The following is a 14,769-nucleotide window of genomic DNA, read 5'->3' on the forward strand; positions in this document are numbered from 1 at the left end:
TGTGTGTGTGTGTGTGTGTGTGTGTGTGTGTGTGTGTATCATATCTTCTTTATCTATTCATCTCTTGATGTACATTTAGGTTGCTTCCGTATCTTGATAATTGTAAAGAATGCTTCTATGAACATTGGAGTGCATGTATCTTTTTGAATTAGTGTTTTCTGTTTTTTTCCAGATAAATACCCAGGAGTGGGGAATTCCCTGGCAGTCCAGTGGTTAAGACTCCATGCTCTTCACTGCCAAGGGCCCAGGTTCAATCCCTGGTTGGGGAACTAAAATCCCATAAACTGTGTGGCACGGCCAAAAAAAAAAAAAAACAAACCCAAGAGTGGAATTGCTGGTTCATATGATAGTTCGATTTTTAGCTTTTTGCAAAACCTCCTTACTATATTCCACAGTGGCTGTACCAATTTACATTCCCACCAATAGTGTACAAGGGTTCCCTTTTCTCCCCATCCTTGGCAACACTTGTTACTTGTGGTAGTTTTAATGATAGCCATTCTGACAGGTGTGAGGTGATATCTCATTGTGGTTTTGATTTGCATTTCCCAGATGATTAGCAATGTTGAGCATCTTTCCATGTGCCTGTTGGCCATCTGCATGTCCTCTTTGGAAAAAATGTCTATTCAGTTCTTCTGCCAATTTTTTAACCTGGTTGTTTGTTTTTTTTATGTTGAGTTGTATGAGCTATTTAGATATGTTGAATATTAACCCCTTATCAGTCATATCATTTGCAAATATCTTCTCCCATTCAGTAGGTTGTCTTTTTGCTTTGTTGATGGTTTCCTTTGCTGGGCTAAAGCTTTTAAGTTTAACTAGGTCCCACTTGTTTATTTTTGCTTTTATTTTCTTTGCTTTCGGAGCCAGATCCAAAAAAACTGCTACAATTTATGTCAAAGAGTATTCTGCCTATGTTCTCTTATAGGAATTTTATGATTTCCAGTCTTACACTTAGGTCTTTAATCCGTTTTGAGTTTATTTTTGTATATGATGTTAGAGAATGTTCTAATTTCTTTTTTTTTTTTTTTTTTTTTTTTGCGCAGTACACGGGCCTCTCGCTGTCATGGCCTCTGCCGTTGCGGAGCACAGACTCCGGACACGCAGGTTCAGTGGACATGGCTCATGGGCCCAGCTGCTCCGCAGCATGTGAGATCCTCCCGGACCGGGGCATGAACCCGTGTCCCCTGCATCAGCAGGCGGACTCTCAACCACTGCGCCACCAGGGGAGCCCTAATTTCATTCTTTTACAAGTAGCTGTCCAGTCTTCCCAGCACCACTTATTGAAGAGACTGTCTTTTCTCCATTGTATATTCTTGCCTCCTTTGTCATAGATTTACAATAAGTGTGTGGGTTTATTTCTGGGCTCTCTTTTCTGTTCCAATGATCTATGTGTCTGTTTTTGTACCAGTGCCATACTATTTTGAATACTGTAGCTTTGTAGTATAGTCTGAAGACAGGGAGTGTGATTTCTCCACCTCTGTTCTCTTTTCCAAAGACTGTTTTGGCTCTTCGAAGTCTTTTGTGTCTCCACACAAACTTTAAAATTATTTGTTCTAGTTCTGTGAAAAAAGCCACTGATATTTTGATAGGGATTACACTGAATCTGCAGCCTGCCTTGGGTAGTATGGTCATTTTAATAATATTAATTATTCCAATCCAAGAACATGGTATAGCTTTCTGTTTGTGTCATCTTCAATTTCTTTCATCAGTGTCTTATAGTTTTCTGAGTACAGATCTTTTACCTCTTAGGTAGGTTTATTCCTAGGTATTTTATTCTTTTTGATGCAATGATAAATGGGATTGTTTCCTTACTTTCTCCAGTACTTTATTGTTAGTGTATAGAAATGCAACATTTCTGTACATTAATTTTGTATCCTGAAACTTTACCAAATTCATTGATGAGCTCTAGTAGTTTTCTGATGGCATCTTTAGGATTTTCTATGTGTAGTAGGATGTCATCTGCAAAGAGTAACAGTTTTACTTCTTCTTTTCCAATCTGGATGACTTTTATTTCTTTTTCTTGTCTGATTTTGTAGCTAGGACTTCCAGTACTATATTGAATAAAAGTGGTGAGAGTGGGCATCCTTGTCTTGTTCCTGATCTTAGAGGAACTGCTTTCAGCTTTTCACCACTGAGGATGATGTTAGCTATGGGTTTGTCATATACGGCCTTTATTATGTTGAGGTATGTTTCCTCTATGCCCACTTTCCTGAGAGGTTTTTTTTTTTTATCATAAATGGATGCTGAATTTTGTCAAAAGCTTTTTCTATGTCTATTGAGATGTTCATACAGTTTTTAATTCTTCAATTTGTTAATGTGGTATATCACACTGATTGATTTGTGAATATTAAAAAATTCTTGCATCCCTGGGATAAATCCCACTTGATCATTGTGTATGATTCTTTTAGTCTATTGTTGGATTCGGTTTGCTAGTATTTTGTTGAGGATTTTTGTATCTATGTTCATCAGTTGATATGGACCTGCAATTTTCTTTTTTTGTGATAACTTTTTCTGCTTTTGGTATCAGGGTGATGCTGGCCTCACAGAATAAGTTCAAGAGTGTTCCTTCCTCTACAACTTTTTGGAATAGTTTGAGAAGGATAGATGTTAACTCTTCTCTGAATGTTTGGTAGAATCCACCTGTGAAGCCACCAGGTCCTGGACTTTTGTTTTTTGGGAGTTTTAAAATTACTGATTCAATTTCAGTACTGGTAATTGGTCTGTTCATATTTTCCATTTCCTTTTGGTTCAGTCTTGGGAGATTTGCACCTTTCTAAGAATTTGTCCATTTCTTCTAGGTTGTCCATTTTATTGACATAGAGCTATTCTTAGCAGTCTCTTATGATCCTTGGTATTTCTGTGGTGTCAGTTGTAACTGTTCCTTTTTCATTTCTGATTTTGTTGATTTGGGCCCTCTCCCTTTTTTTCTAGATGAATCTGGTTAAAGGTTTATCAATTTTGTTATCTTTTCAAAGAAACAGCTTTTAGTTCCATTGATCTTTTCTGTATTTGTCCCTATTTCATTTATTTCTGCTCTGATCTTTATGATTTCTTTCCTTCTATTAATTTTGGGTTTTGTTTCTTCTTCTTTCTCTAGTTGCTTTAGGTGTCAGGTTAGGTTGTTTTTCTTCTTTCCTGAGGTAGGCTTGTATCACTATAAACTTGTTTTTCTTCTTTCCTGAGGTAGGCTTGTATCACTATAAACTTCCCTCTTAGAACTACTTTTGCTGCATCCCCTAGGTTTTAGATTGTCATGTGTTTGTTTTCATTTGTCTCCTCTTTGATTGCTTCAGTGATCCCTTGGTTGTTTAGTAGCATATTGTTTAGCCTCCAAATGTTTGTGTTTTTGTAATTTTTTTCTTGTAGTTGACTTCTAGTCTCATAGCATTGTGGCCAGAAAAGATGCTTGATGTGATTTCAATTTTCTTAAATTTACTGAGGCTTGTTTTGTGGCCTAGCATGTGATCTATCCTGGAGAATGTTCCATGTGCACTTGAAAAGAATGTGTATTCTGCTGCTTTCAGATGCAACGCTCTCCCTATATATAACAATTAAGTCCATCTGGTCTGATGTGTCATTTAAGGCCAGAGTTTCCTTATTAATTTTCCATCTGGATGATCTGTCCATTGATGTAAGTGGGGTGTTAAAGCCCCCTACTATTATTGTGTTACTGCCAATTTCTCCTTTTAGGTCCATTAATATTTGCCTTATATATTTAGGTGCTCCTATGTTAGGCACATATATATTTACAATTGTTATATCTTCTTCTTGATTGATCACTTGATAATTATGTAGTGCCTTTCTTTGTCTCTTTTAACAATCTTTGTTTTAAAGTCTATTTTGCCTGATATAAATATTGCTACTCCACCTTTCTTTTGATTTCCATTTGCACAGAATACCTTTCTCCATTCCCTCACCTTCAGTCTGTGTGTGTCTTTAGAATCAAATTGAGTCTCTTGTAGGCAGCATATATACAGGTCTTTTTTGGTATTCATTTAGCCATTCTATGTCTTTTGACTGGAGCATATATAATCCATTTACATTTAAGGTAATTATTGATATGTATGTTCTTACTGCTATTTGGTTAATTGTTTTGGGGTTGTTTTGTAGGTCTTTCTTTCCCTTCTTTTGTTCTCTTCTCTTGTGATGATGACTATCTTTAGTGTTATGTTTGGATTCATTTTTCTTTTTTTGTGTGTATATCTATTATAGATTTTTGATTTGTGGTTACCATGAGGTTTTTTTTTTTTTTTTTTATGCGTTACGCGGGCCTCTCACTGTTGTGGCCTCTCCCGTTGCGGAGGACAGGCTCCGGACGCGCAGGCTCAGCGGCCATGGCTCACGGGCCCAGCCACTCCGCGGCATGTGGGATCTTCCCAGACCGGGGCACGAACCCGTGTCCCCTGCATCGGCAGGCGGACTCTCAACCACTGCGCCACCAGGGAAGCCCGTACCATGAGGTTTTTATATAGCTATTGATCTATCTATCTATCTATCTATCTAGGGTTGTTTTAAGTTGCTGGTCTCTTAATTAAAATGCATTTTAACAACCCTGCATTTGTACTCTCCTCCCCTCATAATTAGTGTTTTTGATATCACATTTTACATCTAATTGTTTTGTGTATCCCTTAACTGCTTATTGTGGATATAGATGATTTTACTACTTTTGTCTTTTAACCTTACTACAAGCTTTGTGTGTGGATGATTTCTTACCTTTACTGTGTGTTTGCTGTTACTGGTGAGCTTTTCATTTCATAATTTTCATGTTTCTAGTTGTGGCCTTTTCTCTTTCACTTAGAGAAATTCCTTCAACATTTTTTGTAAAGCTAGCTTGGTGGTGCTGAACTCTCTTAGCTTTTGTCTGTAAAGCTTTCAATCTCTCCATCCAATCTGAATGAGAGACTTGCTGGGTAGAATATTCTTGGTTTTAGGTTTTTCCCTTTCATCACTGTAGATATATCATGCCACTCCTTTATGGTCTGCAGAGTTTCTATTGAAAAGTCAGCTGAAAGCCTTATGGGCGTTCCCTTGTATGCTATTGCTCTTCCCTTGCTGTTTGTAATATTCTCTTTATCTTTAATTTTTCTCATTTTAATTACAATATGTCTTGGTTTGTTCCTCTTTGGGTTAATCCTGTATGGGACTCTCTGTACTTCCTGGACTTGGGTGACTGTCCCCTTTCCCAGGTTAGGGACGTTTTCAGCTATTATTTCTTCAAATATGTTCTCAGCCACTTTCTCTCTCTTCTCCTTCTGGGACCCCTATAATGTGAATATTAGTGCGCTTGATGTTGTCCCAGAAGCCTCTTATACTGTCATTTCTTTTCATTCAAAAAGAGTCCATTGTTGATGAACCACTGCAGATGCTTAAGGTGTCAGTCAAGAAAAGGAACTGAGTTAAATGTCTTTGAATCTTTTTTTAATTAAAAAACGTTAAGCTTTTAATTTTGAAATAATTTCAAACTTGTAAAAATTATACAAAGAATTCCCATATACCCTTCAATCAGATTCCCCAAATGGTAATGTCTTACTTAACTCCAGTCTAATTATCAAGACCAGGATATTAACACTGATGTAGTATTATTAGTTAATTTATACACCTTATTCAAATTTTGCCAATCTTCCCCCTAATGTCCAGAATCCAATCCAGGATCACATGATACATTTAAGTGTCTATTATTTGTCCTCAGTTTTCTTTAAACATCTGGTTTTCTTTCATCTTTCTTGAGATTTTTGGAGGGTACTGGGCAGGTATTGTATAGACTGTCTTTCAGTTTAACTCTTTCTGTTATTCCCTCATGACTAAATTCAGGTTATGCACTTTTTTCAAGAATACCACAGAACTGGTTTCTGTGTCCTTCTCAGTACTAAATGCTTTCACTTTAAATTTAATTGCTTCTGGTGCTTTTTGTTGCCTCATTAAGATCCTCTTCTTCAGGATGCCAAATGGTGTTCAGCTCATGGAATCCACAGAAGAAGAGGCAGGGGAAAGATTTATGAGATCCTCTAATTAGGCTGTAAGCTCCATCATTGGAAAGCTTTCAGAATCATGTCATTTTTTAGCTCCAAATCTTAGCACAGGGGCTGACATATGGTGTTTAGGGTTTGCTGAAGGAATGAATCACATTTCATTTCATTACCCCCAGACATTCAAAAGAGAATCTGAAAGAGGTGTAAAATCAGGATTTCCAGATTCATGTATTTGGGCTGCTGGGATGATGAAATTCCCAGAATAAGGAATATGCAAATCCCCACTATACCTACTTCACAAACAAGGAGGCCTACTCCCTACCATTACTTCATTTTTACTATTTTTCTTTCACAAAAGGAAAAAATATACCTGATTGTCCGCTGGAAAAAAAAAAAGGCACTGTGTGGCATGAGATTTGGCAATTGGAAGTAGCTCTCTGGAATAACAAGCAGTAGTTGTTTCACAGGTTTGTGCTAATGCATTACAATGGAAACCAAATACTGTTTCTTACCACTGACAAATTACTGTAAGATGCTTAGTCAATAATAAAAATGCAGTACTAGTTGGCACTATTCAAGAAAAATACCAACTCGCTATATATATAGAAATTATGAAAAAGCTTTTGCTCAGCAGAGAGTAAAAACACAGTATTATTCCACAGTCTTCTTTAAGAATTTAAACCAGGTGGACAATATGTCTAAAAGGGTTAAGATTTAGTACCTGCCCTTAAGAAGCTTATGATCCTGTATATGTTTGTGCATATGCAGGTGAACAGACATAGAAATCAAATGCTGACTGCAATTAGACCTAGATGGAGACACAGGTTTATGAGTTTATGCTGCCAGAACACAGAGGGAAGGGCACTTAATTCTGTTTTGGGAAAGGAGTAACATTTGAAAGCATTTTTTGGATGGGTATTTCAGACTAAGAGAACACCATGAACAGGTGGTGAAACAAATGCATTTAGTATAATCCTATGCTAAATGCATTTAGTATAATCCTATGCTATCATTAAAAATGACATTTGGGTAATGAATCCAGAAAACATATCAAAGTCAGGCGTTAGAAAATGCATCTGCTGATATGACTCTGGTCAGTAAAATTGGACTTTTTCAAAACAAATTTTACCTTCTCACACATGAAACTAAATGCACACTAAACTGACAGAACACCTATCAGACCAGAAACCAGATACCTAACCATCATGCACCATCCAGAAATGCAGCTTCCCAAGAAAATTCAAAATAGGGATGAGGTTTAGATTCACTGATATTTTGGACTTCCCTGGCGGTGCAGTGGTTAAGAATCCTCCTGCCAATGCAGGAGACACGGGTTTGATCCCTGGTCCAAGAAGATCCCACATTCCGCGGAGCAACGAAGCCCGTGCACCACAACTACTGAGCCTGTGCTCTAGAGCCCATGAGCCACAACTACTGATCCTGCGTGCCACAACTACTGAAGCCCACGCGCCTAGAACCCGAGCTCCGCAACAAGAGAAGCCACTGCAATGAGAAGCTGCGCACCACAATGAAGAGTAGCCCCTAAAAAAAAAAAAAAAAAAAAAAAAAAAAAAAAAAAAAAATGGAAAAAGGGCTTCCCTGGTGGCACAGTGGTTGAGAGTCTGCCTGCCGATGCTGGGGACACGGGTTCGTGCCCCGGTCTGGGAAGATCCCACATACCGCGGAGCGGCTGAGCCTGCGCGTCCGGAGCCTGTGCTCCGCAACAGTGAGAGGCCCGCGTACCGCGAAAAAAAAAATGGAAAAAAAAAAGAGTAGCCCCTGCTCGCCGCAACTAGAGAAAGCCCATGCACAGCAAAGAAGACCCACTGCAGCCAAAAATAAATGTTTATTTCAAAAATGTATATAAAAAAAGGATTCATTGATATTTCATGCAAGTCCATCAAGATTTATTTATCCATGAATCCTTACTACACTTGGAAAAGGCAGGCAAGTGTGTCCCCCATGACCACCTTTCCTGAATTCCAATCCAAACAGCCATACAAACCCTGAAGAAAAGCAGATATTTAGCCAGACTGGTCTTAACTGAAGCCAGCAGAGTATCTTGCTCAAAATGGGGGTTCATAGTGGGTGTTGAGATACAAGAGCCTAAGTAGGTAATTTTCCAAATTTCCATCCATTCTCTTCAACAGGACTTGTCAACAGAATCTTCACACTTCAAACACCCCTACTCTTTTTGAAGGGTACTCAATTTCAGACTCCAGTGCATGCCTTCCTATTCTGGAAGAATTGCACCTGTGATAACCTGGTTCTTCCACCATCTCAGCCTCAGTCACCGTGGAAGAGGAGAAGAATCTGAACTTTGATTCAAAGGCAGGATTTCTACGTGGGTCTACCTACAGGGAGAAAATGAAGGAAACCACGTGGACACCCAGACAAAGTCTTATGAGGGAGACACTTTGCATTCACTAATAAATTAGCATCCTGTTTTTACATGTCAAAAAAATGACATTTAACGTCTCTCCCTATGATACCAGCCTGTGTCACCGGTCTCCCTCTTCTGTTCGTTGAAAAGTGCAACACCTTTGGCGAGTGGGTGTGGCTTGGAGGAAGACGTTTCAGGGGCTGATAGAAGTTATATTCTAGGAAGCACTTATTTTCTTGTAGCATCATCCAGTTGTTGCATTTGAAGAACGCTCTACTTGGTATTTGCCCTGTTATTTAATCTAAAGTCAGAGGGCCTGGAATTTTATTTTATTTTAATTTTGGTCTTATTTATACATGTTTAATTCACATGCACTCTTTTCCTTTTTTTTTTTTGAAATATAAAAACTTTTAATGACGTATAGTTGATTTACAATGCTGTGGCAATCCCTGCTGTAGAGCAAAGCGACTCAGTTGTACACAGAAACATTCCTTTTTAATATTCTTGTCCATTATGGTTTATCACAGGTATTGTATACAGTTCCCTGTGCTGTACATTAGGACCTTGTTTTTTATTCATTCTAAATGTCATAGTTTGCATCCACCAACCCCAAACTCCCAGTCCACCCCTCTCCATCCCCTCCTCTTCCCTGGCAACCACAAGTCTGTTCTCTATGTCCATGAGTCTGTTTCTGTTTTGTAGATGTGTTCATTTGTGCCATATTTTAGGTTCCACATACAAGTGATATCATATATTTGCCTTTCTCTTTCTGACTTACTTAACTCTGTATGATAATCTCTAGTTGCATCCACGTTGCTGCAAATGGCATTATTTTGTTCTTTTTTATGGCCGAGTAGTATTCCATTGCATATATGTACCACATCTTCTTTATCCATTCACCTGTCAATGGACATTTAGGTTGTTTTCATGTTTTGGCTATTGTGAACAGTGCTGCTATGAACAGAGGGGTGCATGTATCTTTTTGAATTATAGTTTTGTCTGGGTATATTCCCAGGAGTGGGATTGCTGTATCATATGGTAATTCTGTTTTTAGTTTTCTGAGGAACCTCCATACTGTTCTCCATAATGGTTGTACCAACTTACATTCCCACCGACAGTGTAGGAGGGTTCCCTTGTCTCCACACAGAGGGTCTGGAATTTTAACCTGACCTGTAGACCAGAGAGGTTGAAAGTGCTTTACTCTTGGTTGATACCCACGTTGCCCTTCTGCCTGGGAGTCTGTCTGGCCCCTTTCCATAAACATTTTTTTTCCAACGCTTACAGCTCTTCAGTAGAAACTTGTTACATGCATCATCATTTGTGAAGTTGGAGAGTCACAGCTTCAGCTATTTGACAGGCTTCCCACGGTGAAGGCTTTGATCTCTAACACTCAGAAAATCTCAGCAGCAAGCTGCTCTCCCCTCTCTCCTTTCCTGTGGTACCACCTCGCACAGGGCTCTGAGGAGCACGTTCCTTCTCAGGGGATGAGCACTCCCTACTTGGTTTGTTAATAGGCAATGTGAGGCAGAAATAAGAGGACGTAATTTTAATTTTGTCTTAGCACCCATCTGGACGCTGTTTTGGAGTGAATGTGTCCCACAAAATTCATATAAAATCTAATCCCCAATGTGATTGGAGGTGGGGCCTTTGGGAGGTAATTAGATCCTGAGAGTGGAGTCCTCAAGAATGGGATTAGTGCCTTATCAGAAGAGGCCAGAGAGCTGGCAGTCTTTCTGTCACATGAGGCTACACCAAGAAGCTGGCCAGCTGCACCATCAGAGCACCCTCTCCAGAACCCAACCACACTGAAACTCTGACCTCAGACTTCCAGCCTGCAGAACCATGAGAAATAAATTTCTGTTGTTGACAAAAAATAAAATAATGTTTATGGGTTTTATAAATATGGAAAATGTTTATGTAACATTTAGTTTAAAAGGCAGGATGAAAGACACAGAGACTACATAATATCAAGAAACTAAGATAATGTATTTTCGGGGGGAAAAAAATCTAGAAAGAAACACAGTGAAATGTTTCCAAGTGTTTTGTCTGAGTGGCCAATTAAAGCTTTTTTTCCTTTTTACTTTTCTGTATTGTTCTAAAATTTTACAAGTGTCGTGTCTTACTTCTGTAAGACATACCTACAGTTCAGAAAGAAAAAAGAATATATATGAGCGATTAGGGAATAGCAAGTAGATCTGTATGGCTGCATACAGTGTGGAACATCAGGAAATCAAGCTGGAAACACAGACTGAGCTAGTTGGTGGAGGGCCCTGGATGTCCTACTGCGGAGTCTGAGCTTGATTTCCAGGTGGCAGGGAGCTAGTGAAGTTACCTAGCACTGCATTCCAGCCCCCTTTGTTTCTTGGCCAATCAGCACTAAGGCAGAGGGCACATTTGTTCTCTCTTCCAGGAACTAGTCTTCCCATCATAAGCTACAACTTTTATCCTAATGCATTCCACCTTTGTCCAACCTGAATGGCTCACTTCTTACCTGGGTCCCTATTTATTTCTGTAATGAAGATTGTACTCAGAGCTGTTCACTGAACCCTCTCCGGCTTGGCTGGGAAAATAAGGCTTTGCCGCCAAGCATGAGCAGGGAAAGCCAAAGACCCTTCCGCATGGGGATCCGGGTCCCACCTAAGGATCAACCACCACTTATCTCAGATACAGTATCAAAGCATCACAGAAGGATCCACGTCTCCTGCGCAGGCTGGAGGAGGAAATTTTATACTCTTGGCCTTGACTTCAAACGTAGCAAGATGTCTAAAAGCTGGAGAACCAAAGCAGAGAAAATAGGTGGCTTTACTTGCCCAAGGCCAGTCACTAGCCGGGGAAGTATGCAGAAAGTCAAAAGAACATTGAAGAAGTGACGCCTACAACATCCTACAATTGACCGCTGAACAACACAGGTTTGAACTGCACAGGTCCACTTATACAAGGATTTCTTTCACTAAATACGTACTAGGGTACTACACAGTTGGCAGTTGGTTGAATGTGTGGATGTGGAACCATGGATACAGAGAGCTGACTGTAAAGCTATACAAGGAGTTTTGACTGCATGGAGGGTAGGGCACCACAATCCCCGCCGTTGTTCAAGGGACAACTGTAGTAAAATAGTGCGTCACAGAGTACAGGCTGGTAGGAAAGCAAGAGACACCAAAAAGGAGCTGAAAGAACAGGCAGGTGGCTGGAATGTTGTGTAAGTGGCAGAGTCATAAAAGTACAAGACCATGGTCAGCAGGGAGAAGTTCAGACTTGGGGATTCAGAGGTAAAGCATCTGCAGCTGATTCAAGGGCCTAGTAAGAGGTGCCCAGGGGGCACTGCAGTGCAGTGACGATGGGGTATGCTGGGGAAGAGAAGAAAGACCAAAGTCATCCAGGATGACATCAGGGGATGGGCAGGAGAGGAAGATGTCTAAGAACACAAGGGGCGGCATCCTGGAGGTGGGTAGATGATTAAAATAAGGATAGAAGAGGGGTGAATAAACAGAAAACCCAAACGAAGGTACAGGCACACCTCGTTTTACTGCACTTTGCAGATATTGTGTTTTTTACAAATTGAAGGTTTGTGACAACCCTGCATAGTGCAAGTCTATTGACACCATTTTCCCAACAGCTCACTTCATGTCCCTGTATCACATTGTGGTAATTCTCGCCATATTTCAAACTTTTTCATTATTATTATATTTGCTACAGTGCTCTGTGATCAGTGATCTTTGATGTTGCTACTGCAAAAAGATTATGACTCACTGAAGGCTCAGACGATGGTTAGCATCTTTTTAGTAATAAAGTATTTCAAAATTAAGGTATGTACATTTTTTAGACATACCGCTATTGCACAGATTATAGTAGAGTATAGACATAACTTTTATACGCACTGGGAAACCAAAAAATTCCTGTGACGCACTTTAATGCAGTATTAGCTTTATGGCAGTGGTCTGGAACCAAACCAGCAGTACCTCCAAGGCATGCCTGTCATTAAGTGACAGAGGGGAATAACGTCTGGAAGAGGCAGTGAAGCTCAAATAAACGCCAACCTCACTTCCTAGTTCTGAAATACAGGAGAGAGTGATTAGCTTCCACAACCCCACTATGGTCATTCCTTCAAATTTAGGTTGACCACATTACAGATCACCTGAGAATTACTGAAGTGAGAAAAGAAACGTTTTTCCCCCTATCAAACTGACTTATCCTAATAACTTATTGTACCCACAAAGGAGTCTTGAAGAAGGGGAAGAGGTGAGAAGAGAGACACTCTCACAGTTTCATATACTTCTGGTGGGAATGAAAACTGGCATAACCTTTCTAAAATGCAATTTGGAAAACTGTATCAAGGGACACAAAGATACTTATATCCTTTGACCCAGAATTCTATTTCTTTGAGTTTATCCTAAAAATATTAAAGATGTACATAGAAATGAACTAAAATATTTCAACAGTGTAAACCTAAAAACAACCTAAAGGTACCAACAAACAAGGGAACAACTAAAAAACTAGGCTGCAACCATGGGATGGACCACTATGCAGCTTTTAAATACAATGTTTTCCAATTATTTATGAAAGAGTAAATGCTATATGAAACATTAAATTTTGTACGTTTCTTTATTGCTTAAAAATACAGTATATTAATAGAAGATTTAAGGTACAGTAAGGCCAACAGATCAGGAGACAAAAAGGCAGACTGCTACTCACGGTTCCCAGGAGGAGGGGGCATGCCAGGCCACATGGGGCCACAAGGGAAAGCACCAGGGCCAGTCAGGAGGCAGAGGGAGAGGGGCATCTGTGGGTAAGAGTCTCTACTGTAGTTTCTGTGGGAAGGAATGGGCAAGACAGGCTGAGCAGGTTTAGTTTGGGCTAGTTTGAATGATTTCAGCAGCCTGTGGGGCATCGGGGCTGCCCCTCATTGTCTGGTACCTGGCCCAGGGGCAATTAGGACAGGCAAACAGTAGCCCAGAGTGTGAGATCCCAATGAAGGAGGTGGCCGGGGCGTGGGCTCCGGATTGGCTGGTGTGGTATCTGACAAGCGCACTCACAGGGCAAGTTGTTTACTCTCAGTGGGTGGATCCTGGGAGGGGCAGTCCCTCCCGAATCAGCAGGGTCCCACATGTGAAAGCATCAGAATACAGAAAATGAAGAACATGGTGAATGCATTTATTTTCCTTAATTTAAAATTATTTGAAAATAAAAATTTTCAAATTTTCTACAACTAACACATACTATTTTTTTAATTTAGAAAAAATAAATATTCCCCCCAAAGTTTTGTGTTATGCACAAGCCTTGCGCATTTTTTTGAAAGGATAAATTTATACCACTATTTGAAGAGTCATGTATGCGGCCCTTCTTATATTGTTTTTCTGTTTTTGTTTATTACATCTTTATTGGAGTATAATTGCTTTACAATCGTGTGTTAGTTTCTGTTTTATAACAAAGTGAATCAGTTATACATATACATATGTTCCCATATCTCTTCCCTCTTGCGTCTCCCTCCCACCCTCCCTATCCCACCCCTCTAGGTGGTCACAAAGCACCGAGCTGATCTCTCTGTGCTATGTGGCTGCTTCCCACTAGCTATCTATTTTACGTTTGGTAGTGTATATATGTCCATGCCACTCTCTCTTATATTGTTTTTTAAACCCAAAGAGCAAATACAGACTGCTGACACCATGAACTTGTTGTTGCTGAAGATATGAGAACATACTGAGCCACTTTCATGGCACATCTTAATGTTTTCCTAAAGAGAAGCGACAGGGAGTTTCTAATCAAATGCACACGAGTCCAGACTGACCCTTGTCCTAAACTGTGTGTGAAAGAGAGGTCTGTTGGCGAAGTATTTAAGGAAGAGTCAAGAAGAAATTTTCCACAAGCGTTACCTGCCTATAGAGGATTCCTTTTGTTGAGGAGGCAGGGAGAGCAGGTAACTGTTCTGATTTCTGAAAGTGGCAGCCACGCTGGATAACCGATTGAAAGCACCCATCAGGTAGCATGTTTAATGCTTTGGAAAGAACTGTGACACCACAGAGTCCATAAAAGGCTGTTGTCTGTGGCAGGGAATAGCCACAGTCTGCCGAAAGCACTGCTTCTTCATGGGGAGTGACGAAGTAACCTGACAACCTGTACTGATTTCTGACGATTCTCCTGAGGGAAGAACCTCCTGACCGTATGGCCTTCATGGAGCCCAGCTCAAGTTCAGCCCCCATTGCAGTAACACTGCTTCCCACACGTGAGCAGCGAACCAGGCACAGCCAAGAGCACTTCTGTCCAAGCTTCCCCACCTCACTGTGTGGCTCCAGGTGAGTGGTTTACCCTCTCTGTGGAGTCCTCATCTGTAAAATAGACGTTATGATACCGAATAGAGTTCCCTTGCAGAGCTTTGATAAGAAAAAAAATGAGATAAATGTTGAAGCCTCTTGGAATCTATGA

General features: G+C 40.1%; 1 protein-coding gene across 1 annotated transcript in view; it reads right to left on the reverse strand.

The window, feature by feature from the left end:
- Positions 1 to 14,546, reverse strand: part of BMAL2 (basic helix-loop-helix ARNT like 2) — a 73,796-nt gene extending 59,250 nt beyond the window's left edge. The window contains exons 1-2 of the mRNA XM_065888196.1: positions 14,220 to 14,546; positions 8,230 to 8,320 (exon numbers count right to left, since the gene is read on the reverse strand). Of these exons, the coding sequence (XP_065744268.1) occupies positions 8,230 to 8,320; positions 14,220 to 14,546 (418 nt within the window). The remainder of the gene's footprint in view (positions 1 to 8,229; positions 8,321 to 14,219) is intronic.
- Positions 14,547 to 14,769: the final 223 nt, after the last annotated feature.

Source organism: Phocoena phocoena, chromosome 11, assembly GCF_963924675.1.
Source record: "Phocoena phocoena chromosome 11, mPhoPho1.1, whole genome shotgun sequence".
In the NCBI taxonomy this organism is placed as follows: domain Eukaryota; kingdom Metazoa; phylum Chordata; class Mammalia; order Artiodactyla; family Phocoenidae; genus Phocoena; species Phocoena phocoena.